Genomic DNA, 25,630 nt, shown 5'->3' with positions numbered 1-25,630 from the left:
GTGGATGACAATTGGGTTGTTTCTAGATAGGGACTGTTACCACTGTGAACGTTCTTGTATGTGTGTGCTGGTTGATGTGTGGCCTCCGGGATATATATACATATATATACTGAGGAGTGGAGTGACTGGGCCTGAGGGTTCCTGCTACTCCAGATCATTACCAGCACTAAGTATCATAATACTTTTCAATTTTTGTCAATCTGGTAGAGTTATACTGAATTTTTATTGTTATAATTTTTATCATATCATTACAGAAACATTTCTTTGTATGATTACATATTCTTCCTAAGTATAATTTCCAGTAGCTGTACTGCATTTTTTTGTATGGATATCATTTATATAATCAGTCCATGATTTTTCATAAACAACAAATAATCCTTTGAATTGTTTTCATTTTATCAGAACGATAAAATGTGCGATGTTTGTGTGTAAAACTTTTTCTGTATGATATTTTCCTGTATTATGTTATTTCTTTAGCATAGATTCCTAGAAGTAGAGTAATTGGTCAAAGAGTACCAGCAAAAAGACGCTCTGTATTCTACGTGGGAGCTATAGGGCCTTGGGAATGAAAGGAGTTGGAGGTTAGTGCCCTTGTCTCTTGTGCAAGTTTGCAGACTCTGCAGTGGTAGGAACAGCACAGGCAGAGGCAGAGGGGGAGGGATGGCCGGGGTCCAGAGCTTGTCCACAGGCTCCTACTTTCATCCTAATTCTATTCACAAAATTTGTGATGATGACATACGGCATCGAAAGTGTCCACCTTACTAGGACACTTCCCAGGATAACAGCATACATCCTTACTGAAGTCTTCCTGGTAAGGAAGAAGACATGAAGACAGATTTTAGGTTTTGTTTTGTTTGTGCAGCCATTTATTGAGCTCTTATTTTATAAGTGCTTTACATATATTACGTCATTTAATCTTCAACAACAGTATGAGGTGGGTTCCTTAGCTTATGAATGTGAGAACCAAGGCTTTAGAGCTCGTAAGGAGCAGCGCCAAGATGTGAATCCAAGCAGTCTGTCTCCGGTACACCATACCGCCTCCCTGTAACAGCACAAGATCATTTATAATTGAATGTTTATGTGAGTGACTTAAGCAACAGATACTGTCAGAATTCAGAGAAGGGAGAGATAACAGTGTGGACTGGAGTGGACAAGGAAGGCTTCAGCAAGCAGCATCCTCTTTTGAAAGGACTGTGACTTGGACTGTTTAAAAACAACATCACATCAGATTTTTCTGGCAGTTTCATTTCCCACCTTCCTTTTCTTGCAAAGTGAGTTGATAAAATGCAAAGTGAATTCACGGATGATATGTTCCTGGAGTGTAGCTAGCTCATCCTTCAGATTCAGTATGTGCTTAATGAAAGACAGTTCTCCTGGGCTGGTCGTATATAGAATGGAGTCAACTAGAGATCCCCAGGGAACTGCTTTCTCTGTGGTTGTGTGAAGTAGGAACCCACGGCATCACAACTGCAGTTACAGGTTTAACTGAATGGAGCGTTCTGTGCCTAGTACAGAGTAAGGCATTTTTATCTACGTTTGTTTTCTAACACTGTTGTAGACTTCTGAAAAACTGCAGTAGCAAGTAGCCAATAGTCATACATGGTAATCAGAGAGTGAAACTCTTTCCAAGTGGTAGAGTCAAGAGGTTAGAAATAGCAAACTACTTATATTATAATCTGTGTGTACATTATATAAAGTAAAGACTCAAACCAGTATGGAAATCATAAAACATGGAGCAAAGCAAAGCACATGAATTTGCAACATTCTCTCTTTCTTTTTTTTTTTTTTTTTTGAGACACAGTCTCACTCTGTTGCCCAGGCTGGAGCGTAGTGGTGCGATCTTGGCTCACTGCAACCTCCGCCTCCTGGGTTCAAGCAATTCTAGTGCCTGAGCTACCCAAGTAGCTGGGGTTACAGGTGTGCATCGCCACACTCGGCTAATTTTTATATTTTTTGTAGAGACAGGGTTTCGCCATGTTGGCCAGGCTGGTCTTGAACTCCTGACCCTATATAATCCACATGCCCCAGCCTCCCAAAGTGCTGGGACTACAGGTGCATGCCACCATGCCTGGCTAATTTTTGTGTTTTTTGTGGAGACAAGGTTTCACCATATCGGCTGGGCTGATCTCAAACTCCTGGCCTCAAGTGATCCGCCCACCTCCACCTCCCAAAGGAATTTGCAAAATTCTCTACTCAACCTTGCTATGTAACTTTTTACTAAACAACTCATATAATGAGTCGTTTTGAACCTGAACCAAATCTCTGATCATTAATATGTTCTTCCAACCAAATCAGGACTTAATTATCCATTATTTATTCCAGAAAAACCTTGTAGAATCACTGCTTTGTGCCAGGTGCTATGCTCAGCGCTGATAGGCCAAGGATAATGGACACTGCCCTTGGCCCTGAACTTGTGAGGTTGAGACACAGCATGCACTGTGGCCAGGTACTGACATTTGTGGTCATATTAATGACACCACCCACAGTCTTTCTTTGCCCTCAGTTTCCACAGCTGATCAACTCCTCTGGTGCAGCAAAGGGCCATAACCTGGTAGAATATTCTGTGAACAACTTCTTCAGAGAAAAAGTTCCTACATTAACCACTCCTGCTTGTGTTGTTCCCATCCTCCCAAAACTCAGTTTTCACTGTGAAAATGACTACAATTGCACCTAATTTTTTTTTTTTTTTTTTTTTTGAGGTAGAGTCTCACCCTGTCGCCCAGACTGGAGTGCAGTGGCACGATCTCAGCTCACTGCTACCTCCACCTCCAGGGTTCAAGCAAGTCTCCTGCCTCACACTCCTGAGTAGCTGGGATTATAGGCACCCACCATCACGCCTGGCTAGTTTTTGTATTTTTAGTAGAGACAAAGTTTTGCCATGTTGGCCAGGCTCTGGTCTCAAACTCCTGGTCTCAACTATCTGCCTGCCTTGGCTTCCCAAAGTGGTGGGATTACAGGCGTGCGCCACCGTGCCTGGCCTTAAAACACATTTTTAATTAAACTTTTAATTTTGAGATTGTTGTAGATTCACATGCACTTGTAAGGAATACTCCCGAGGAACTCTGTACACTTTACCTGTCCCCCAGTGGTAGTCTCTGTGTCCTCCATGGTAGTATCTTGTCAAACTTTAGTACAAATATCACATTAATATTGGTGCAATCCATCAATCTCATTCAGATTTCCCCAGTGCTTGTTTGTGTGTGTGCGCATGTGTGTGTTTGGTCCTCTGCAATTGTATCCACCACTACTCTCAAGATACAGAACAGTTCCATCCCCACAGGATCCCTCCTGCTGCCCTTTTATAACCACACCCACCTCCCTCCTGCCACTACCCCTTCCCGTTCCTAGAGCCTGGCACCTGCTCATCTCTTCTCCTTTTCTATAGTTTTATCATTTCAAGAATGCTATGTCAGTGGGGCCAGGTGCGATGGCTCATGCCTGTAATTCCAGCACTTTGGGAGGCCGAGGTGGGCAGATCACTTGAGGTCAGGAGTTTGAGACCATCCTGCCTAACATGGTGAAACCTTGTCTCTACTAAAAATACAACAATTAGCCGGGTGTGGTGGTGGTGGACTCCTGTAGTCCCAGCTACTTGGGAGGCTGAGGCAGGAGGATGGCGTGAACCCAGGAGGTGGAGCTTGCAGTGAGCCGAGATCGTGCCACTGCACTCCAGCCTGGGCGACAGAGTGAGACTCCCTCTCAAAAAAAAAAAAAAGAATGCTACGTAAGTGGAATCATACTGTATATGACCTTTTGGGATTGGCTTTTTAGATACAGCATAATTCCCTAGAGACTTATCCAAGTTTTTTTTTGTTTGTTTGTTTGTTTTTTTTTGTTTTTTGTTTTTTTTGAGACGGAGTCTCGCTCTGCCGCCCAGGCTGGAGTGCAGTGGCCGGATCTCAGCTCACTGTAAGCTCCGCCCCCCCGAGTTTACGCCATTCTCCTGCCTCAGCCTCCCAAGTAGCTGGGACTACAGGCGCCCACCACCTCTCCCGGCTAGTTTTTTGTATTTTTTTAGTAGAGACGGGGTTTCACCATATTAGCCAGATTGGTCTCCATCTCCTGACCTCGTGATCCGCCCGTCTCGGCCTCCCAAAGTGCTGGGTTTACAGGCTTGAGCCACCGCGCCCGGCCCCAAGTCGTTGCATATCAAATAGTTCCTCTTAATTGTTGAGTCACAGTCCATGGTATGGATGTACCACAGTTGTTTAACCATTCACATGTTGAAGGATATGGTGCTGCTACCAGGTTTTGGCAATTGTGAATAAAGCTGCTGTGAATATTTGTGTATAGGTTTCTGTTTGAACGTGTTTTCTTTCTGGGATAAATGCCTGAGTGCAATTGCTGGGTCAGATGGGATTTGCATGTTTTAGTTTTATAAAAAATGGTCAAATTGCTTTCCAGAGAGGCTGAACCATTTTACATTCCTTCCAGCAATCTATGATTTATCTAGTTTCTCCACATCCTTGCCAGCAATATGTGTTATAACTCGTTTTTATTGTAGACATTCTGATAAGTGAGCAGTAACATCTCATTGTGGTTTTAATTTGCATTTCCCTAATGGCTAATGACATTTAACATCTTTTCGTCTGTTTATTTGCCATTAGTATAGTCTCTTCAGTGAAATGTCTGTTCCTATATTTTGCTCATTTTTTAATTGGATTGTTTATTGTTTATATTTATTTTTATTTGAGTTGGAGTCTTGCTCTGTCTCCCAGGCTGGAGTGCAGTGCTGCGATCTTGGCTCACTGCAATCTCCGCCTCCCGGGTTCAAGTGATTCTCCTGCCTCAGCCTCCCAAGCAGCTGAGATTATGGGCACCCACCACCACGCCCAGCTAATTTTTCTGTGTTTTTAGTAGAGATAGGGCTTCACCACATTGGCCAGGCTGATTTTGAACTCCTGACCTCAACTGATCTGCCGCCTTGGCCTCCCAAAGTGCTGGGATTGCAGATGCCAGCCACCGTGCCCTGCCAAGGATTCTTTTTTTACTATAGAGTTTTGAGAATTCTTTATACATTCTAGGTACTCATCACTTGTTATATGTTTGGTTTTGTAAATATCTTCCCGTCTGTATCTTGTCTTTTTATTCTCTTATCAGAGTTTTTTGAGAAGCAAAAGCGTTCATTTTTGATGAGGTAAAATACATTTTTGTACTTCTTAATGTAGCCTCAAGTCTGCAGGCAAGGCACATGTTGAAGACCATCTCCCAGGACACTTGAAGGCTGCTTGGAGAATTTTCTCATTGCTCTTGAGAAATCAATAGCATGGAATTGTTGCATTTGCTAAAAAAAGGAATATTCAATGGCAAGTTCCCTAGCCTGCAGAGTTTCAATTGAGTCTGTCTACTTTCCTGTTTTTAATCAAAATCTTGCCAAGTGGAAGTTTCGGACTTCTGTGCCAGATAATTGCTAACACTAAATAAACAGCAGTGATTGTTTCTTTGCAGTCACATAGAACATGCTATGTTAGAAATTAAATGTAAATATTAAGGGTGTGGTCATTTTTAGTTGGGTATAAACCAGGTAGTTAGAATTAGAGATTCATGTTTGCATCAGGCCAGAAAGCTGCTGACCTGCAACATAAGCATTTCTATCTATCTGTCTGTAATATAGATGTGTAGAGCTGATCAGCATGTGTTCTCCTCAAGCTAGTAGAATACATTTTAAAACCCTGATTTATTCTTCCTTTTGCTCTGTTCTTATATCCTTGTGGTGGGGGAGCTTGTTGTACTTTTTGTCTTATGAATCTTTCCCCCAAAGGGAACACTTCCCTGCACTATTAAATCAAACTGGCATATGAAAAGAAATGCATTTTCCTTTCCTTTACAAGAGACTTGCACTTTTGTCTTCAACATCTGGCTTTCCTCGTGTCTCCTTCTCCCTGCTGCAATGACCGCAGGACTGAAACATCTAAGGAAGTGAGCTGCGTGAGGAGACCACCTCCTTTCTTTGTCCTACTACCATGTCGAGCACATAACTATCTTGGCAACGTTTTGGGGGGTGTCTGCCTCACTGTCTAGATGGGCTGACCCTTCTGGATGTCTCACTCATTTCTATATTCTCAGCACCAAGAGCAGAGGCTGTCACACCAAAGGTGCTCAATAAATGACTGGAGAACTCACAAATGCCATTATCTACTTAGTAGGTGAAAATTGGTAACATCCATCATTCAGTGAATTTTCATCCTTTCCTCTTACCCATTCCAACCCCTTAGGAACAGACACTAGTTTTTGCTTATGTCAGAGTCATTTTTTAAAACCCTAATGCCTAGAAAATAAGTAGACATTTAATAATGTTGATCTCAAGCATTTATTGAATACTATGTTAAGAACTGTCGGGAATGCCTACACGTACCCAGAAAGTACAGTCCTTTCCTTCAGGTAACCTACACTCTAGTGTGTCTGGGGGGAAGCATAGAAATTATCACATGAAATATTTTTTAAAAAATATATTCGGGAGGCTGAGGCAGGAGAATGGCGTGAACCCGAGAGGCGGAGCTTGCAGTGAGCTGAGATCCGGCCACTGCACTCCAGCTTGGGCGATAGAGCGAGACTCCGTCTCAAAAAAAAAAAAAAAAAAAAAAAAAAAAAAAAAAAAAAAAAAATATATTGTAACCTTTGTATTGAAAAAATTAGTCCAGACTATAATTAGTTGAGCAGTTCACAGGTCATCTGGTGTGGACTGATCACAGAAAGCTCAAGCTAGTGGCCTGAGAAAACTCTACAGTCCTCGGTGCCGCCACCAGAATCCTCTGTTCATTCTCCCTTTATTTGTGCTGTTCAAAGTTCTTGCCTTCTCTTGAAATGCTGCCCTTTTCCTTGTCTTCTTTCTGCCCATACCCTGCATTGAATGTTGCATTAGACAGGATTCTTTGGGTTGCAGGAATCAGAAACCCATCTCTAATGGGCCTGAGCAAAAAGAGGAATCCATTGCTTCATGTCACTGAAAAGGGGATCTAGGCAAGGCTGGTGTGGTGGATCGGCTGCCAAAATGGCAGTCAGCAATTTCTCCCATCTGTGTGCACATCACTCCTTCCATCAACAGGTGGACCCCATTTCTCCTCCCCTGGAGTCTGAGCTGGACTTTTGACTTGCCTTAACCAATAGAATGTGATGGAAGTGATAATCTGCCAATTCTAGGCTAGGCCTTAGGAGATTTGGCAGCTTTTGTTTTTGCTGTGTTAGAAGGCATCCACCATGTAAAAAAATCCAACTACCCTGGTGGAGAGAGGGGATTCCTGCAAGATAAGGACTATAAAAAAGTGTATTTAAAAAAGTATAAACAGGCCAGCTACAGTGGCTCATGCCTATAATCCCAGCTTTGGGAGGCTGAGGTGGGAGAGGCCAAGAGTTAAGATCAGCCTAGGCACACACCAAGACCCTGTCACTACAAAAAATAAATTAGCCAGGCGTTCTGATGCACCTGTAGTCCCAGCTACTCAGGAGAATGAGGTGGCAGGATCGCTTGAATCTGGGAGTTGGAGGCTGCCAGGAGCTATGATCATGCCATCATACTCTAGCCCAGGTGACAGAGTAAGATCCTGTCTCTAAAAGGGGAAAAAAAAGTTTTTAAAAAGCTATAAACATATGAAAATAAAGTCAGAGGCCCGGCCAGCTCCCACCATTCCAGCCACCCTAAGTCTTATAGGTGCTGACACATTGTTTGTAGAAAAATCAACTCAAACTATGTTTTTCCTCTGTTCTCACACCACAAAAACAATCAACACAGAAGACTTCTGTGACCAAATGTGGGAGAGGGGTTTCCCCACACACCAAGTAAGAATCAGTTCTGGACACCACCTGGTGTCCTCCAGGTCTACCTGGAGATAGCGTCAGACCCCACAGATGGAAGGCTGAGTCCCCTAGACTGCCCTTCAGATGCCAGTCACTAGCCCAGGCCTTCAGAACTTCTGGCAGACCGGCTTCATGTTGGGGTTCCCATGACCCCTATTTTGGGTTTGACTAATTTGCTAGAGCAGCTCACAGAACTCAGGGAATCTTGTGTTTTACATTTACCGGTTTAGTATAAAGGATATCAGAAAGGACACAGATGAAGAAATGCATGGGACGAGGTAGGGGAAGGAGCTCAGGGCTTCTGTGTCCTCCCTGAGTACACCACCCTCCATAGATGTCCAGCTATCCAGAAGCCCCCTGAACCCTCTCTTCTTGGGCCTTTTATGGAGATGTCACTGGATAGGCATGATTGACAACCATGTAGAAATGTGACTGGACAAAAGGGTATATGATCTAATACTGAGAGACTGGCAAGATCCAGCAAGGCCTGTGTGTTCAGATTCTTCTTGGCTTCTCTGCACAGCATTCTTTCCTCCAGGGTATGGGGCAGGACCCCTTCTGAAATGAGCCTTATGTCCTACAGTCAGACAAGGTAGGTCAGAGAATTTCTTCATGGCCAGCTGCATGACAGAAAGGCGGAGGAAGTTTCCTTTCTTTGGGAGAGAAAAGAGCAGGTGGAACAAGGGCAGGATAAGGCTTCTAAGGCTGGCTTCTGGGATCTAAAGTGCCCCAAAATCATGACAACAGACTATTAGAGGGGCATTGGTAATTATGAGCCAGGAACCATGAATGAAAACCAATATGTGTATATATATATGTATCATAATGTCACACATGTGAATGAAGCCATCTTGGATACACTAGCCTCACCCAGTGCCACATGGAACAGAGAAAAGACACCTCATCTCCTTTGGAGACCTGCCCAGATTGCAGAATCATGAGCTAATGAGCGGCAGTTATTGTTGTAAGCCAATACAATTTTTTTTTTTTTTTTTTTTTGAGATGGAGTCTCACTCTCACCCAGGCTAGAGTGCAGTGGCATGATCTTGGCTCACTGCAACCTCTACCTCCCGGGTTCAAGCAATTCTCCTGCCTTGGCCTCCTGAGTAGCTGGGATTACAGGTGCCCACCAGCTAATTTTTGTATTTTTAGTAGAGATGGGGTTTCACCATGTTGGTCAGGCTGGTCTCGAACTCCTGACCTCAGGTGATCCACCTGCCTCGGCCTCTCAAAGTGCTGGGATTGCTGGCGTGAGCCACTGCACCTGGCCAAGCCAAAGCATTTTAAGGTGATTTGTCATGTAGCTATAGCAAATGGAAAATGCTGGATCTAGTGCTCTAAAGATTTAGTAAGAAGTCTTTCTCCGTTTCATGGCTCTGCTTTCCCAGGGAGGCTGTCTTTAGATGGTGGAAGGATGTCCACTACAGCATCAGGCTTGCATTGCACTAGCTTAGCAATGCCCACTGGAAGGGCATAGGCTTTCCCAGCAGTTCTGGCAAAAGTCTAGGGATGACTCTCATCGGCTCTGATTAGCTCACATGCCTATCCCTGCACAAGCCACAGTGACTCTGATTGGCCAAGGCTGGATGACATGCCTCTCTCTGGATCCAAGGATGGAAATGGTCTGCCTCATCTAAACCATTTGGATTAAAAGTAGGAGTAGGATAGGTCCCCAAAGAAAACCTAGGTGCTGTCTTCAGAATAAGAGGTGGGATGCTGGGCAGGCTGAAACAACAAACACGCACTACAAAATCAAGTGTAATCCCATCTCTTTTCATAGGCCTTTCACCATCACTCCAAATTTTAAACTATTACAGCTCAAATGACCTGGTCTCTTCTTTGGTGCTTTTAGCATCTGCTGCCTTGTTGTGCTCCTTCCTTACACTTTGCAAGTAAATTCTTATTTCACACCTTAGGTAAGAACCTTTGTATTTCTTATTGTTCTGACTGCATTTGTTATTTTAACAGTGTTATATTTTCCATTACTTTCTGCAAAGAGAGGCTCTTGGAGGTATGAAAGGCACTGAATTCTTACATTGACAGGAGGAATTTGCACCTGCGCTCTCCCTCTCTCTCCAGGGCTGACAAAACCCTAGGCATTGGCATTGCGTCCAAAGGAGGGGATGTGGTCTGTTTTCCCCTTGGGTTCTGCCTCCCAAAAGGAGAACCAGATGGCGATCAGCACTGATTGTTTTCTTTCTGTTCTGGGGAGCTTGCTCTTGTGTTATTTAATTTGTATATTTTAAAAAAATAATTTTGTATGAGTGCCCAGCAGAGCAGCTTTTGGGCAACTAGCTTATGAAATAAATTTAAATGATCTAAAAAAGAACATCCGTTGTTAATTGAAATTTAAATGAGCCTAATAAAGTTTTAATTTATCCTTCTCATTGAGGGTCAGCATTCCAGGATGGAATTCTAAGAAACATCAAGACAGTAATAGAAATGGAAAGTAGATGCCCGTAGGTACCCCCAAGCAAAGCCCAACCCTGGTTTGTCAGGGCCTCTCTGAGTTTATTCACACATAAAGTGCTATTATGTTTATTTATTTGAGAAGGTACCCCTAACTGGTGATTTCAATTCCAGAATTAAGGATATCACCATATCCGTTCCTTTGAGTCTTTGTTACCTTTAAAATTTTAAATTATTCTGAACTATTGTGTATATGTATGAATGAATGTACATCCAGTGTACCAACAGTCATTTGTTAAAGAGCATTATATATTTATAATTGTGTACCCCTCTTCTATTGAAGCCTTCTTCATCTCCCCACCAGAGATACTGTCCTGAAATTTGTGTTTAGTATGCTCTTGCTTTTCTTAAACTTTACAGGAAGACTGGGCATGGTGGTTCACACCTGCAATTCAGCACTTTGGGAGGCTGAGGCAGGTAGATCACTTGAGGCCAGGAGTTCAAGACCAGCCTGGCCAACATGGTGAAACCCCATGTCTACTAAAAATACAAAAATTAGCCGGGCATGGTGGCGCACACCTGTAATCCAGATACTCAGGAGGCCGAGGCATGAGAATCACTTTAACTCGGGAGCCAGAGGTTGCAGTGAACTGTGATCATGCCACTGCACTCCAGCCTAGGCAACAGAGTGAGACTCTGTCTCAAAACCAAAAACAAATAAACAAACAAAAACAACCAAAGAAAAACTTTACATGAATTTTTTTTTTTTTTTTTTTTTTTGGAGACAAGGTCTCACTATATTGCCCAGGCTGGTCTCAAACTCCTGGGCTCAAGTGATCCTCCCATCTCAGCCTCCTGAAGTGCTGGGATTATAGACATGAGCTATCACACAGCCTACATGAATCTCACTGCAAGTAATTTTTTATGGCTTGCTTTTTATGTTTCTCAGTATTGTTGGTGAAATTTGTCCATATTGATTTTTTTTTTTTTTTAGCTGGAGCTCAGTCTGTGGCTTATTTTTTCACTTTATTGTTTATTTTCATAAGCAGAAGTTTAAATTTTTAATTGTCAAACCTTTGTGGTTTATGCTTGTTGTGTCCTGTTTATTTTTTACTTGAGATGATAATAATGATATGCTTTCATTTTCTTCTGACAATTTTAAGTTGTGTTTTTTCTCCTTTAAGTCTTTAATCTGGTTTTTTATTTTATTTTTATTTTATTTTATTTTGAGACAGAGTTTTGTTCTTGTTGCCTAGGCTGGAGTACAATGGCGTGATCTCAGCTCACCGCAACCTCCACCCCCTGAGTTCAACGGATTCTCCTGCCTTAGCCTCCCAAGTAGCTGTGATTACAGGCATGTGCCACCACACCCTGCTAATTTTGTATTTTTAGTCGAGACGGGGTTTCTCCATGTTGGCCAGACTGGTCTCGAACTTCCGACCTCAGGTGATCTGCTGGCCTCGGCCTCCCAAAGTGTTGGGATTACAGGCGTAAGCCACCATTCCTGGCCAGATTTTTTGTTTGTTTGTTTTTTAATTTTTAATTTTTTTTAGACAGGTCTCACTGTTGCCCAGGCTGAATTCCTGGGCTCAAGTGATCCTCTTGCTTCAGCCTCCTGAACAGCTGGGATTACAGGTGCAAGCCACCGTGTCCAGCTAATTTTTTCTTTCTTTCTTTTTCCTCTCTCTGGTGTTGGTTTTTGTTTATGCTGTGAGGTACGGATCAATTTTTTTTTTTAATCCAAGTGAAAAGGTAGATCATGCCACTCCTTTGCTCAAAAATTTCCAAATCTTCCCATATTCCTCAAAATTAAAGTTCTTAAAATGAACTGAAAGTCCCTATATGATCTGGCCCTCTGAAATATCTCTGACCTCATCTCCTTCCAGTGAACACTGGCCTCCTTGCTCTTTCTTGAACACTCCCAAAATGTTCAGGGCCCTTGACTTTCCATTTGTTGGAAATTTTCAGATGTCTATACTTCTGGCTTCCTCACTTCCCAAGTCTCTGCTCAAAGATCACCTTATCACGGAGGACTTCTCTAGCCACCCTAGCTAAAATCTCGCTCCAACACACATACACACACACACACACACACACACACACACACACCCTCAACGTTTGATACTTCTCTTCTCTTCTTTCAAAGAACTTACCCGAAAAACTCTCTGGGCCTGGTATGGTTGTGTGTTGGGGTAGCAGTAGGTGGGTATTTTAAAAGTGTTGATTTAATTTTTTGAATGGCTTAAGGACTACATGGGACTTTCAATTTCTTCTTAAGTTAGTTTTAACCCTGCCTGTACAAAAATATATTTTTAAAATTAGCCAGAAATGGTGGCGCACACCTGTAGTTCTAGCTACTTGGGAAACTGAAATGGGAGTCTCCCTAGAGCCCAAGAATTTGAGGCTGCAGTGAGCTATGATTGTGCCACTGCACCCCAGCCTGGGCAACAGATACCCTATCTCTAAAAAACATTTTTAAAAAAATTTTACTTTTTGAATAGTTAATATATGCCCACAGTGTAAACATTCAAGTTTCAAAAGTATACACAGTGAAAAATAGATCTCTCTCCTATCTCTGCCTTCTAGCTACCTGGTTCCCTTCTCTTGGCATCAATTTCTTGTCTATTTCCCTAGTTTCTTGTTTATCCTCGCAGATATATGTCATGTATGTAGAAGCACATAACATATATTGTTTTTACATAAATAGTGGAATGCCATATATATTATCCTGCACATTGCTTTTTTTCCACTTAACCATGTACGTTAGATATGCTTCCAAAGCTATTCATAGAGGGCTGCCTCACTTCTATTCCAGTTACCGAATATTCTATTGGATGATGTACCATCATTTATTTACCTAGTCTCCTTCTGAAGGATAATTAGGCTGTTCTGTCTTTACAGTGGCCTTCTAGCCAGTGTGTTTTGCCCATCTTTAATCGCTGCTTCACCCTGATGTCAGATATACCTTCTCCTTAAACTTCCATTCTCATGCTGTCATTTGCCTGTTCAGGAACCTCCAGCAGCTGCCTAGTTCCCACAGAATAAGGTTGAACTTCTTACCCTTGAACAAAGATCCTGCATGGTCTCTGCCTTCTTTTCCATCATGTCTTCCTGTTCCTGAGGACACTCCTCAAAACTTGAGGTTTTCCCAAATGTACCTCTGATTTTGGGCACTCCAAAGTTTTCTTCAGCCTGCTCTACCCTCCCCCTTGAACCCTGTGAAGGGCGGGGCAAATCCTTCCCTTCCTCTGGGCTGGTCACATTGGGCTCTAGGTCCTCTCTGGAACAGCTGCACTTTAAATATTTCAGCCCAGTCTCCCACTGTACACCCTACAGAGCCAGCACAGGTGTTCTGAATTTTGTTTGGGGTTACTGATACTTAAATTGTTCACCAGTGGTCCTTCCTCTACGAGACTCCAAATTCCTTGTGGGCAGGGACTGATCACTGGGAATGGGGAATACTAAAATGAAAAGATATCCTGATTTCCAAGTAGCTTCAAACATAAAGGTGAGCCAGAGATGCAACATTAAAATACACAACACAGTAGGATCTTAGTTTAAGTGGAAGTATGCTCTATGCTCAGGGCAATTGTGGTGCGGGGGGAGTCTTTTATTTTATTTCATTTCTTATTTTAAATCTCTGGTCTCTAGTCCAGGGTCTGGTACATGACAGCTGCCCAATAAGTGCCTGTTGAATGAAGAATAACATAAAAAGAGGCATCTAAGGCAAGTGTCAACTTCTTGCGGTAACAGCCACCTTTTATATACAAAATAAGTCAACAGATAGTGTAGTGTGGACGTCGCTCATCTTTTGGGGAGAAAGAGGGCTGTGTGGGAGGGGGTGGAATCAAGTTTCAGCCAGGGAGGGAGGCGAGGATAGGCGAAGACATTGCCCGCCGGGTCGCGGGTGGGTGGGGGGGTCCCGGCGGCTGCGGGGCGCGGGGGAGGCGGGGAGAAGGGAAGGGGGAGGAGACTCTCGCCTCCTGCCCCGCCTCCCCCACCCCGCGGCGGCGGCGCAGGGCGGCCGCGCGGGTGTCGGCACCAGAGGCAACAGCTGCAGCAGCCGCGCCGCCCCCTCGCCCGCGGCTCCCGGGGTGAGCCCTAGCACGGCCGGCAGCTCGCGGCGCGGCAGCCCCAGGAGACGAGAAAGTTCCCGGCCGGAGCGCAGAGATGCCGGGCAGCGACACGGCGCTCACCGTGGACCGGACCTACTCGGACCCCGGCCGGCACCACCGCTGCAAAAGTCGGGTGAGCGCCGCGGGCTGGGGGGCGGCGTGTGCGCGCGGGCCCGGGGACGAGGCGGGCTGGGGCGGCGGCTCCGCGCTAACCCACGCGCCCCCTGCGTTTCGCCGCCGGCCTCCGTTGCCGCCGGAGGTCCGTACCTCCCAGATCCTCCGAACTGCAAGGGTGGGCGGAGGGGAGGCGTCGGAGCCCGGGCTGCGGTTCCTGGACCCCAGGTCCACCTGCCCCTCGCGGCGCCCAGGTCCCCGCGCTCTGTGCGGGACGCCTGGTTCCCCGACGGCCCGCGCTCCGCCTCCCTCCCCGCCAGGGAGCGCCCGCCGCGCCGCGAGGGAATCCCGCCACCCGCGGCCACGCGTGTCCGGGTCTCCGGGGTCTCGCCCCGGGTGTGACGGTGCCCTCCCCGCCGAATGTCCCGGCAGCCACCCCGTCTGCCGATCCTTGGGGCGTGTGGCCGGAGCCCTAGCGCGGTGCGCAGCCGGATCGCGGGGAGGCGGCGGACGGGCTCTGCCCAAGTGAAAAGTCAGAATCTTTGCGCTGCCTTGCCGGAGTTTCGAGCCAAGCCGAGCAGGCGCCCTCGCCATTGTTTGCAGTGTAATTTGCTGTTGCTGATTTTGGCTGTGGGTGAAAATAGCTCATTCTGAGCCTGCAGCAGAGACGAGCCCTGTAGGGCTTCAAAATAAAGACGGAGGCCGCAGCCCGAGCGCGGGTCTCTCCTGGGAGAGGAATCCTTCGCCCTCCCCGGTGAATACCTTTGCCCTCCCGGGCTGTTGAATCGTCGAGGCTGGATGTGAGGCTCTGTAACCCGTTCTCCCCACGGCTGATTGAAGTGCCATTTAACAAAGCACCTCCTCCACGCTGGCATCTGTTCTGGCAGAAGGCACCTGGAGTTGTTCTTTGCTCCGCCAACTACTTACTCGCTTGTCCGAGAACTGGGGATTTGGGTGCCAGCCTCTGTGTAAAGTTCACGGAGGTAGAGCCGGGCTCAGATTCTGGCCTACCACCTCCGAGATCGATGGAAATAGTAGCAACAGTGACGGGGTTATGTCGCTGCCCTTTGTGCAGGATTTGGGTCTTCACTCATAATTTGAAGTAGTAATCGATTGCCCCAGAAGTGAAGCAATGAGTCCCTGGTTTATTGCCCACTTTCCCTTTTTCCTTTAGCATCTGTTAATCATTTTGAAAGAATGATTTGAGTTTTTACAGATTGAATCTATTCGGTGGAATAATACCTCGTGCTCTCATTTCAATCCCCTAATTCTCTTATTTTTGCACTTTCTTTAAAAGTTTCCTAACAGTTTGCTATGAAAATAACCAGAAACTCCATTTGGAATAAACATTGAAGATCTGTGCTTTCCCACAGGTAGACGTTTCTTCTTAGATAACTGTAATACTAGTTAACAGAACTGTGAGGAAAAGGAGATCATTTTCAAATGCATTTGTAATTGAGAGGATTCTGTAAAGTTTATGTTGAGGACTTGAAAAAAATGTGAAAGCTTGTTTTTTCTTGTCACAACTGTGATCTTCTTTGTGTAAACAAGATTAGTAATCTTAGCCGGATGGATGGCTCATTGTCAACTCATTTAAGTGGTTTGAAAAAAACTCATGCAACTTTACAAAACTCACTCTTCATAACCTGTAAAATGGTGGTGATAAAGTTTGTGCCTCAACTGCCTAGGTGCAATGTGGTAAGGAAATGTGTAACATAACTGCAGACTGTGTGTGTTTCTGCCACATCTGCCACTGTTCCCTGTCTACACCAGTCTTTTCTGTTAAAAAGTCAAAACCTTGTATGAGGGAGATTTCTTGATTTTCTTTAAAATTCTGCTGACCAGCGGGGGACAGTGGCCCACGCCTGTAATCCCAGAACTTTGGGAGACTGAGATGGGTGGATCACCGAGTCAGGAGTTCAAGACCAGCCTGGCCAAGATGGTGAAACCCCATCTCTACTGAAAATACAAATATTAGCCGGGCGTGGTGGTGGGCGCCTGTAATCCCAGCTACTCGGGAGGGTGAGGCAAAGACTTGCTTGAACCTGGGAGGCAGAGGTTGCGGTGAACTGAGATCGCCTCAGCCTGGGCGACAGAGCTAGACTCCGTCTCTAAATAAATAAAACAATTCTACTGGCAATGTTACTGTACCTGCTGCCTTGTATTGTTAGCATGGAGATACCCAATTTTTAATTAAGCTGTGTATTCAAACTGAGTTAGACTTATATGTGCTGATTATCCAAAATTAGCACATTGGGCCAGTCAGATCTAGTGAAGAGAAGAAATCAGAGAAGGGCTAGAACTTTAGCAGACCATAATCACAATTTCTGCTACAGTGATGCTGGACTTCTTGAAGTCCCAGTTTAAACTTCTCAACTATCTGCTTTTAGGTTTTTTATTGCTGAGACAGTGAGGAATATGTAGAACTGGCGAAATTTTTGTAAACTCATAAGAACTTTTCCAAGCAGGGTTGATGTAATTTCAAGTCTGTCCTGAGGCTACGATAAGTCTGTTGTAATGAAGGGAAAACAGCAATTTTACTGTGCAGAAAGTATTCATCCCCTTAAATGATTGTAGCTCCTGTATTGTGGAACTCACTTAGATGCAGCTGTAAAGATATGTTTCCCTGACACCCTGAAAGTATGTGATGCAAGAGGAAAACATCAAGTGGTAATTTCTTGATGTCACCATCTCCTTGGGAGGAAACTAGTATAGGATTTAAAAAGAACCCTTTTATGAACTCATTTGGTAAATTAGCTCCCCTAAAAATGCTAATGAGAACTAGGGGTTCATGGGAAGAATTGATTAATTTTTCAGGGATATGGAGTTTCTGCCTAGGAGTGGGCTAAGACTCCATGAGATGAAGTTCTTCCTAACTGAATAGTCATTTTTTAAATTCAAAATCGATAACCTGTTAAGATGACAGGGAAACTACATGGTCTCTCTTGCTGGGCTTATTTCAGCCTTTGAGACTGGAATAATAATGAGGCAGTGTACTCTTACCACATTGCAGAAATCTGTTTTTATAGCCAAGTGGACTAACCTAGATAACCCCTCCCCACTTAATGAAATGTAAGTAATGAATTCTGTGATTGTTGCTAAGCTGACAAGTCAGGATCATTCACATTTTAAAACTTCATCTTGTAAAACTCAGAAATGGTGCTTGTTAACTTGATGCACATATCTCTCTACTTTAAAAGAAAGAGCATCCATAATTAGACTCCTACTTTTTTTTTCATGCCCTAGATAGTTAAAGCCTATCATCTTTTTAAGAATACAGGCTGTCTGCTTTCTATACAGTACTGGCTTTCTATACAGTAACTGGGTTTTATTAATGACGTGTGAATTAGGTTTTCTTTTAGTTGGTTTTCATTTTAAATGCTCTAAAATGCCCTCTCCAGCCACTTGGGTATAGTGGTGGACAGCTGAGGCTCTGGACCTATGTGGGTTGTATTCTGGCTCTTCGAGCTTCTTGACTGGGTGATCACTAGGGCAAGATCCTAAATAGCCTTTCTGAGCCTCCAGTTTCCCATTTGTGAAAGAGCTAATACTCCACTCTTCTGGGAGTGATCATGTCTTAAATAAGAAAGTATTTGTTTAAAAAAAAAAAAACAAAAAATGGTGTGTGCACTCAAATATTAGCTATTTAAAAAAATTCTTTTTTAAATTTATGTTCTCTCATTTGGTGAAAAAGCTGTATTTGTCTGTATGTCAGGTTAATAATTTTTTTCTATTTTGTTGGTGCCACTACTAATCAGAACTGCTAGTCATCTTGAGTGCCTGCCCTCCCCCATCTCTCTAACCTATTAGCAGTACCACTGCACCCACTGCACCTTTCTCGGACATTTCTCTGGAACTGGTTTCTTCCATATCTCCCAATCATCTCCCACCTTGGTCACTTATGACCTTCACCAACTTCTGTTCCATCCTGCATGCAAGGACCACATTATTTTCCCTACAGAGCCATTTGCATCAAGATAGTCCCCAGAATACAGATCTTGTACCAGTGCTGTTTGCTACCAGTGCAATCTTGGATCCTGTAATCACTCGAAGCCTTAGTTTCCACTTCTACATAATAGGAGTGTTCTGAGGAATATATTCAGTAATGCCTATAAAATGTTTAACTCCATGCCAGGTGCACAATAAAAAATCAATAGATGGTTACCACTTTTACTACAGGCTGAGCATCTCAGTCCAAAAACCAGCATCCAAAATGCTCCAAAATCCAAAACTTTTTGAGTGTCAATATGATGCTCAAAGGAAATGCTTACAGGAGCATTCTGGTTTCAGATATTTCTATTTGGAATGCTCAACCAGTAAGTATAATACAAGGATTCCAAGGCCGGGCGTAATGACTCATGCCTGTAATCCCAACGAGGTGGGTGGATCACTTGAGTTCAGGAGTTTGAGACCAGCCTGGCCAACATGGTAAAATCCGGTCTCTACTAAAAATACAAAAAAATTAGCTGGGCATAGTGGCGGGTGCCTGTAATCCCAGCTACTAGGGAGGCTGAGGCAGGAGAATCACTTGAACCTGGGAGGCAGAGGTTACAGTGAGCCGAGATTGTGCCACTGCACTCCAGCCTGGGCAACAGAGCGAGACTCCATCTCCAAAACAAAACAAAACAAATTCCAGAATCTGAAATCTGAAACACTTCTGGTTCCAAGCATTTTGAATCGGGGACCTGTACTATATGAAAGAGGGGTTTGTGAGCTTGGAAATGCAAAGGCTGCTAAGTTTATGAAAAATATAGACTTTTCTAGCATTGCTAGCATTTTGTGCCTCCTTGCGTCATGTTTCTCATCACATTGACTGTTTATATGTTTAATGCTTACATGTATTTATAAGCTATAGACATTGGCACTTTGAGAGCAAGATGCTTCACTTATTCAAAAAATACGTACTGAGCACCTTCTGTGTGCTGGTTGCTGATCTAGGCATCAGGAGTACAATGGTAAATGTAACAGTCTGGTTTCTCTGGAAGCTTAGTATCTGGTGGGTGTATCTCATTTATACTTGTGGCTCCAGACAATACCCCTGTCTTGTACAGGAGGACATGATGATAATACATGCAGAAATCTCTAACATCTGAAGTAAAACTTGTGTCGAGCATGAGTGCCACCTGTTGTATATCTTCAAGTATTCTGTGGTTTGGAAATCCATCTACAATTACATGATGAATAATGACCAAAGGCAGTGAAGAAGAGGATGCTGTAGCCCTTCTAGCAGTGGAACTGGTTGGGCAGTGATGTAATAAGTTGATGATCACATGCTTACTCCCTGGGCAGGAAATAGGGGGAGTGGAAACTGACCTCTGTCCTAGAGGACACTGACCCAGTGAAGTGGTAAGCTGAGTAGTACACAGATATCATTTTCACCAGTGCTTTGTTTTATTCTAAAGAGCTTGTTAAAGAGACTGAATAATGATCACTGTCTCAAGCCAGGTTTTTCTTACATTTAAGATGAGCAAAGTGATGCGGTGTGTGTTTTTTGAGTTGTACTTTGTTGCAGGCTCTCTCTTTAAAGGAGAAGGAATTGCCAGCCACCACCAGCTCACCCGCCTGTCACATCCGCTGTAGAGAGCACCAAGACAGCTGCTACCAAGTTGGATCACAGGGTGTGTTTTGCTTCAGACCCTCTGCCTGAATTTCCAGGGCTGCTGCTAAGGTCAGAAATCAACCTAGTCCTACTTGGAAAATGCCCACAGTTTGACTTAGAAGAGTTTGCAGCTTTCAGCCCTGCGGTTTCTTAATTGTGTTTTCGTGTTTTCAGTGGAGGGGAGGAGGGTGGCAAGAGAAAAGGAAGAGAACCATGAATCACCGTACTATGAATCAGAATGAGGACTTTTCATTCCTTCAAAAGGGAACATCAGGATATATGATTTGTGCATAGGCCACCTGCTTCTGTCGACTTGGGAGGGGTGCTGCCTGAAAGAAACCATAGTGTATTTGTGGATTATTCTTCTGTAAGGAGATAAAAAGAACATAAGTGAAAGGAAGAATGCAGTCACAATAATAGTTAATGTGTACTGCGTGCTTACTGTACACCAGGTAACATGAAGCACTTCAAATACACCATCTCCTTGATCTTCTACAATATCCTGCTTTTCCATTTTACAGATGGGGAGACTGAGGCCCAGATAGATTAATAATTTCTCTAAGATATTCTGTCTATTAGGAAACTATGGTAGAGCTAGGGTTTGAACCTGTATCTGTCTCACCTCCAGAGCTTGATTCTTCACCGCTTCCCTGTCTGCCTCCATGGCGAACACTGGAGAGCAGCCCAGTCTTTCTAAACTAGCTGGGTGCCTGGAGATGGATGTGTACAGCATCTGCTGGGCACTTACCCTAATTGTGTGCTCTAATTCTTATGACACACACCTTGCCAGTCTTTTGCACATAGTCATATGTTCCCAGTGAACATGTGAGTGAATGATACAGAATGATAGTTCATGAACTTTTAATAATGCCTAGGATATGAGAATTTTGCTAGTAGTTTGAAGTCTTAAAGGCTGTCAAATAAGCTCATGATTTAAGATCGTTAAAGAACCGTGTTTTCACCTGATGTTTGGTCTCCCGAGGATGGACTGTTGAATAGCAAGATGAAGGTAGTGCTTCCTTGTGACCATCGAGTTCAAGACATGCCTGCAAACATGTGTCTCCTCAGTAGATCCTCATGACTGGCCTGTAGGTTCACACCTTCTTTTGAGCCATATCATCAGTCACCTACCTAGTGATCTTTCTGTGAAGTCCCCTGTAATATTAAACCATGCCTTCTTGTGTCCCCTGCAGAACATCACACTTTGGGGGAGTGCACTGAAGTGGTTAAGGGTGCGAGTCACCTGCCTCGGTTGACTTTGTTTTTTGTTTTTTTTTTCCAGACGTAGTCATGCTCTGTCGCTAGGCTGGAGTGCAGTGGTGCAATCTTGGCTCACTGCAACCTCCGCTGCCCAGGTTCGTGCAATTCCCCTGTCTCAGCCTGCTGAGTAGCTGGGACTACAGGTGCACACCCCCTCGCCCAGCTAATTTTTTTGTATTTTAGTAGAGACGGGGTTTCAACATGTTGGCCAGGATGGTCTCAGTCTTCTGACCTCATGATTCACCCATCTTGGCCTCCCAAAGTGCTGGGATTACAGGCATGAGCCACTGCACCCGGCCAAGTTTGACTTTCTATAGTGTACCCTGCAGCATGGTACCAAAGTTAGGTTTTTACAAGGGTTGTCACAATACTTCCCTTGGAGGACTGTTGTGAGAATTAAACGGTGTGGTACGTAGAAAGCACTGTTGAGTGTCGGCACCTGCTAAATGCTCAGTTAATGTTCAGATGGGAGAGGAATAATAGTAACAGTATGTAACACTGGTGTAGTTGTCTGGCCATTGCAGGAGCTGCAATTGAGCAGAGACTGTGGGTGTGATTTCCAACACTTTGAGTTCTCTCCAGAGACCAGATCTTTTCAAGGATTGCTTTCTGAAATGCATCCCATTTAGTGCCGGTCCCCTGAGGAAGCCACATTTTAAATGGCTGATTGTAAACCTGTATCTTCCTCGGGTCTTAAAGGCATTCGAGAAGACTGTGCCAACTAAAAACATTACAAGGGGCAGTTTAAAGCAAGCAGAAAACATAGCCCGGTGTCCACACCAGGACTCCCTGTGGAACCCTGGCTTGACGGGATTAAAGGTATGAAGGCAGAGGGTTGGAAAGTTAGACTCAAGGATTTACCATGGTAGAACTGGAAGGGAATTTAGACATTAACTCCAGACCATTCCATTTGCAGAAGGAGAAAATGACACCAGCCAGACTGTAACCAGTAAAATTATGTAATTAATAAGACTGATTGGGACTAACCATTATACCATCTTCTGTCTTTAAAAAGGATTGCTTTAAATAAGTTTTAAATATAAAATTAATTGCTAAGTTATAAGGATGGAATGAGAATTTAAAATTATTTTCAGTAGATATGAACAAATTTAAGTTTTTGTGACTTTTCTAGGTTTAAAAAGTGAATTTGAATGACACGATGTTAGGCCATTCTTGTTCTGAATTTATTTATGGGTTTTTGGGGGGGCACTGGGGCAAAGACAGGTGACAATTCATGTATCAAACTACTTAGCTGCACTGGATTGTTGCTACTTAAAAATATATATATTTTTTTTGTGGTCCCTCTTAGTGTCTTCATTTTTTCAGTATAAAGTTTTGCAAAATGAAGAGTTCATCCATGTCCTGACCTTCTACTTGTTGGGGTGGGATATTGGGGAAAAAAGTATGCCGGACGCGTAAGTCATGGAGCTCATCATATGTACATTTGACTTAGAATTCAACCCGAGTCTGCCCCGGTCTCCAAAGCTCTCCGTTCTGTGAGTCTCACCTTAAGAGTCTCTTCTAGCACCAAGTGTTTTCAGTATGTAAAATTTTCATACAATACGACACAACCCCTAAACCCAAGCCTAAAACTTCACGTAGTCCTTGACCAGAGAAACAATTATGTGCTGCAACACTAGGGGAAGACAGACTTGAGTCCGATGGCCCATGGAGAGACAGCATGTCTGGTGCAATCCCCAGTGAAGCGTCCCCCTAGAAAAAGCCCATCTGACTTCTGCCTTACGCTGCCGATTTGAGAGCCTAGCCCGGGAGTAAAATGTGACTTTTACTATATCCTACGAGATATTTCCACCTACCTGTTGTTCCACAGGCATCTCAAAGTCAGTATATCAAATTCATTCTTTCGACCGCCCTTCTATTCTTGGTTAATATTATACTTTTCCCATACAGCCAGTCAGCAAACCAGATGCCTGAGCTGCTGCCTCAATCCTCAGCCCTACCCAGGCACCCAGTGGTTTACTTCTTTTTTTTTTTTTGAGACAGCATCTGGGTCTGTTGCCCAGGCTGGAGTGCAGTGGCACAATCTTGGCTTACTGCAACCTCTGCCTCGCAGGTTCAAGTGATTCTCCTGCCTCAGCCTCCTGAGTAGCTGGGACTACAGGCATGCACCACCACGCCGAGCTAATTTTTGTATTTTTAGTAGAGACAGGGTCTCACCATGTTGACCAGGCTGGTCTCCAACTCCTGCCCTCAGGTGCTCTGCCTGCCTTGGCCTCCCAAAGTGCTGGGATTACAGGCATGAGCCACCGCACCTGGCCCCAATGGTTTACCTCTTAAATGTTGATCATCTATCTTTTCCTCATTGCCCCCAATGTCACTGTCTTAGCTTACCTCTGGATTTGAGCAGCAGAGTGAAGCATCAGGAAATGGACTCTGTAGCGAAGCTTGAATGTCAGCTCTTTCACTTAGCGGCTGTGTGAGTAGCCATGAGAAGCGGTGTTGGGAAACCCATTACAGCATTTGTTGTTCTGACTTTGAGTCCTTCGTGGTCTACCACAGTTTCCCAAAGTTCAGTCATTCCCACATCTACGACACACAGCCTCATACCACCTACACTGTTATTTGCTTGATATTTCTAAATCAGTTATCTCCTTAAAACTTAAATTTATCTTCAAAGTTTCAGTGTCACTATTCTAGCTACATATTTTCTGAGTTTGAGGCCTCCCAGCACCAGATTAAGAAGTAGATTAGCACTGGGTGTGGTGGCTCATGTCTGTATTCCCAGCCCTGTGGGAAGCCAAGGTGGGTGGATTGCTTAAGCCCAGGAGTTTGAGACTAGCCTGAGCATCATGGCCAAACCCCATCTCTACAAAAAATACAAAAATTAGCTGGATGTGGTGATGCATACATATGGTCTCAGCTACTCAGGAGGCTGAGGTGGGAGGATCGCCTGAGCCCTGGGAGGGGTGAGGTGGGAGGGGTGAGGCTGCAGTGAGCCTTGATTGCGCCAGTGCACTCCAGCCTGGGTGACGGCAAGACCCTGTCTCAACAAAACTAGATTAGCAAGTGTTGGAGCAATGTTAGAAAGTTTTTAGCACCAGAGACTTTTCCTGGACTGAATCAACAGAATTGGATTGAGGATTGAAAAGGAAATCACTCACTCACTGTGATTCTGTGTTATTTAATGCTTTCGTCTTATGCCACCTAAAATAATTCAGAATCATCTAGGAAAACCCTGGTCTTAATGTATCAGCTCCTTTCGTTCCTTCATGAAATATTTATCTTTAGACCCATGGTCTAGAAGATGCTTAGAAACATTTTTCCTACTCATGGGTTGTGAAAAATTGAGTTAGTGAGTGTTTTCCTTTTTTATTTTGGCCAACAGGAGCCCAGATCCAAATTTCAGCTGAACCGAGTGAGGTTTTTATAGCCTGCTTCTTTTTCGTTTCTTTCTTTTTTTTCTTACCTCTTGATTTTGGCTTCCTTTTCTAATTTATATTTTTTCTGGCCTGGTTTCAAAGTGTGTGTGTGTGTGTGTGTGTTTGTGTGTGTGTGTGTTTACATATATGTGTTTTCTGTAATCTGTCTTAAATCCTTTTATACCAAATGAGGTCTTGACCAATTTATTTATTTACTTATTTATTTATTTACTCCAGCCCAGACTGGAGTGTAGTGGTGCAATCTTGGCTCACTACAGCCTCCGCCTCCCGGATTCAAGCGATTCTCCTGCCTCAGCCTCCCCAGTAGCTGGAACTACAGGCGCGCGCCCACCACCACGCCTGGCTAATTTTTTTGTATTTTTAGTAGAGATGGGGTTTGGCCATTTTGGCCAAGCTGGTCTCAAACTCCTGGCCTCAAGTGATCCGCCTGCCTCAGCCTTCCCAAAGTGCTGGGATTATAGAAGTGAGCCACCACACCCAGCCTCATCAATTGATTTAGTTCAATATGAACGATTGTTACTGGGATGAACAGAAGCCCAGTCTGATAAGTCGAAGGCAGTCTTATCTAGGTGGAAATACCTGAAGGAGCTTGGAAATGAGCTGAGCTTGCTTCTCTCTGTATTATTTCCTCTTTAGTCTTCTGACGACCATGACCTGGGAGAAACTGAGGTAGTGGACTACCATAAGCCGAAGAGTGGAACATCCAGAAAATATGAATTCTTTGGGAATTTCAGGCAAGGACAGATAGTGGGTGGAGAAGAAATTTGAGCTCCATGTATTTCTGCAGTAAACTTGAACCTAATTAAGATGTGCATGTAGGCTTGTTGTAATGGAAGGAAATTAAATGGTGCCTTGAGCTGCAGCCTTGCACAGAAATTTCAATATAAGCACTCGTCCAAAAATAAAGAATGCCTTTAGTGAAAGCTGTGCTTCAGCAC

General features: G+C 44.1%; 1 protein-coding gene across 4 annotated transcripts in view; it reads left to right on the top strand.

Moving 5' to 3' along the window:
• The window catches only part of TMCC3 (transmembrane and coiled-coil domain family 3), a 314,353-nt gene that overhangs the window by 214,138 nt on the left and 74,585 nt on the right, over positions 1–25,630 (top strand). Inside the window, exon 1 of one of the 4 annotated variants that reach the window (XM_030939343.1) lies at positions 14,231–14,451. The exons of 2 other annotated variants lie outside the window; for them this stretch is intronic. In XM_030939343.1, the coding sequence (XP_030795203.1) occupies positions 14,374–14,451 (78 nt within the window). In that variant the 5' untranslated portion in view covers positions 14,231–14,373. Of the gene's footprint in view, positions 1–14,230; positions 14,452–15,781; positions 15,806–25,630 lie in introns of those variants that run through there. One more of the 4 variants, XM_030939346.1, reaches the window with a different exon arrangement.

This window comes from Rhinopithecus roxellana, chromosome 10, assembly GCF_007565055.1.
Source record: "Rhinopithecus roxellana isolate Shanxi Qingling chromosome 10, ASM756505v1, whole genome shotgun sequence".
In the NCBI taxonomy this organism is placed as follows: domain Eukaryota; kingdom Metazoa; phylum Chordata; class Mammalia; order Primates; family Cercopithecidae; genus Rhinopithecus; species Rhinopithecus roxellana.
Note: the sequence above shows the minus strand (reverse complement) of the source record. Positions and strands in the feature narration are given on the sequence as shown.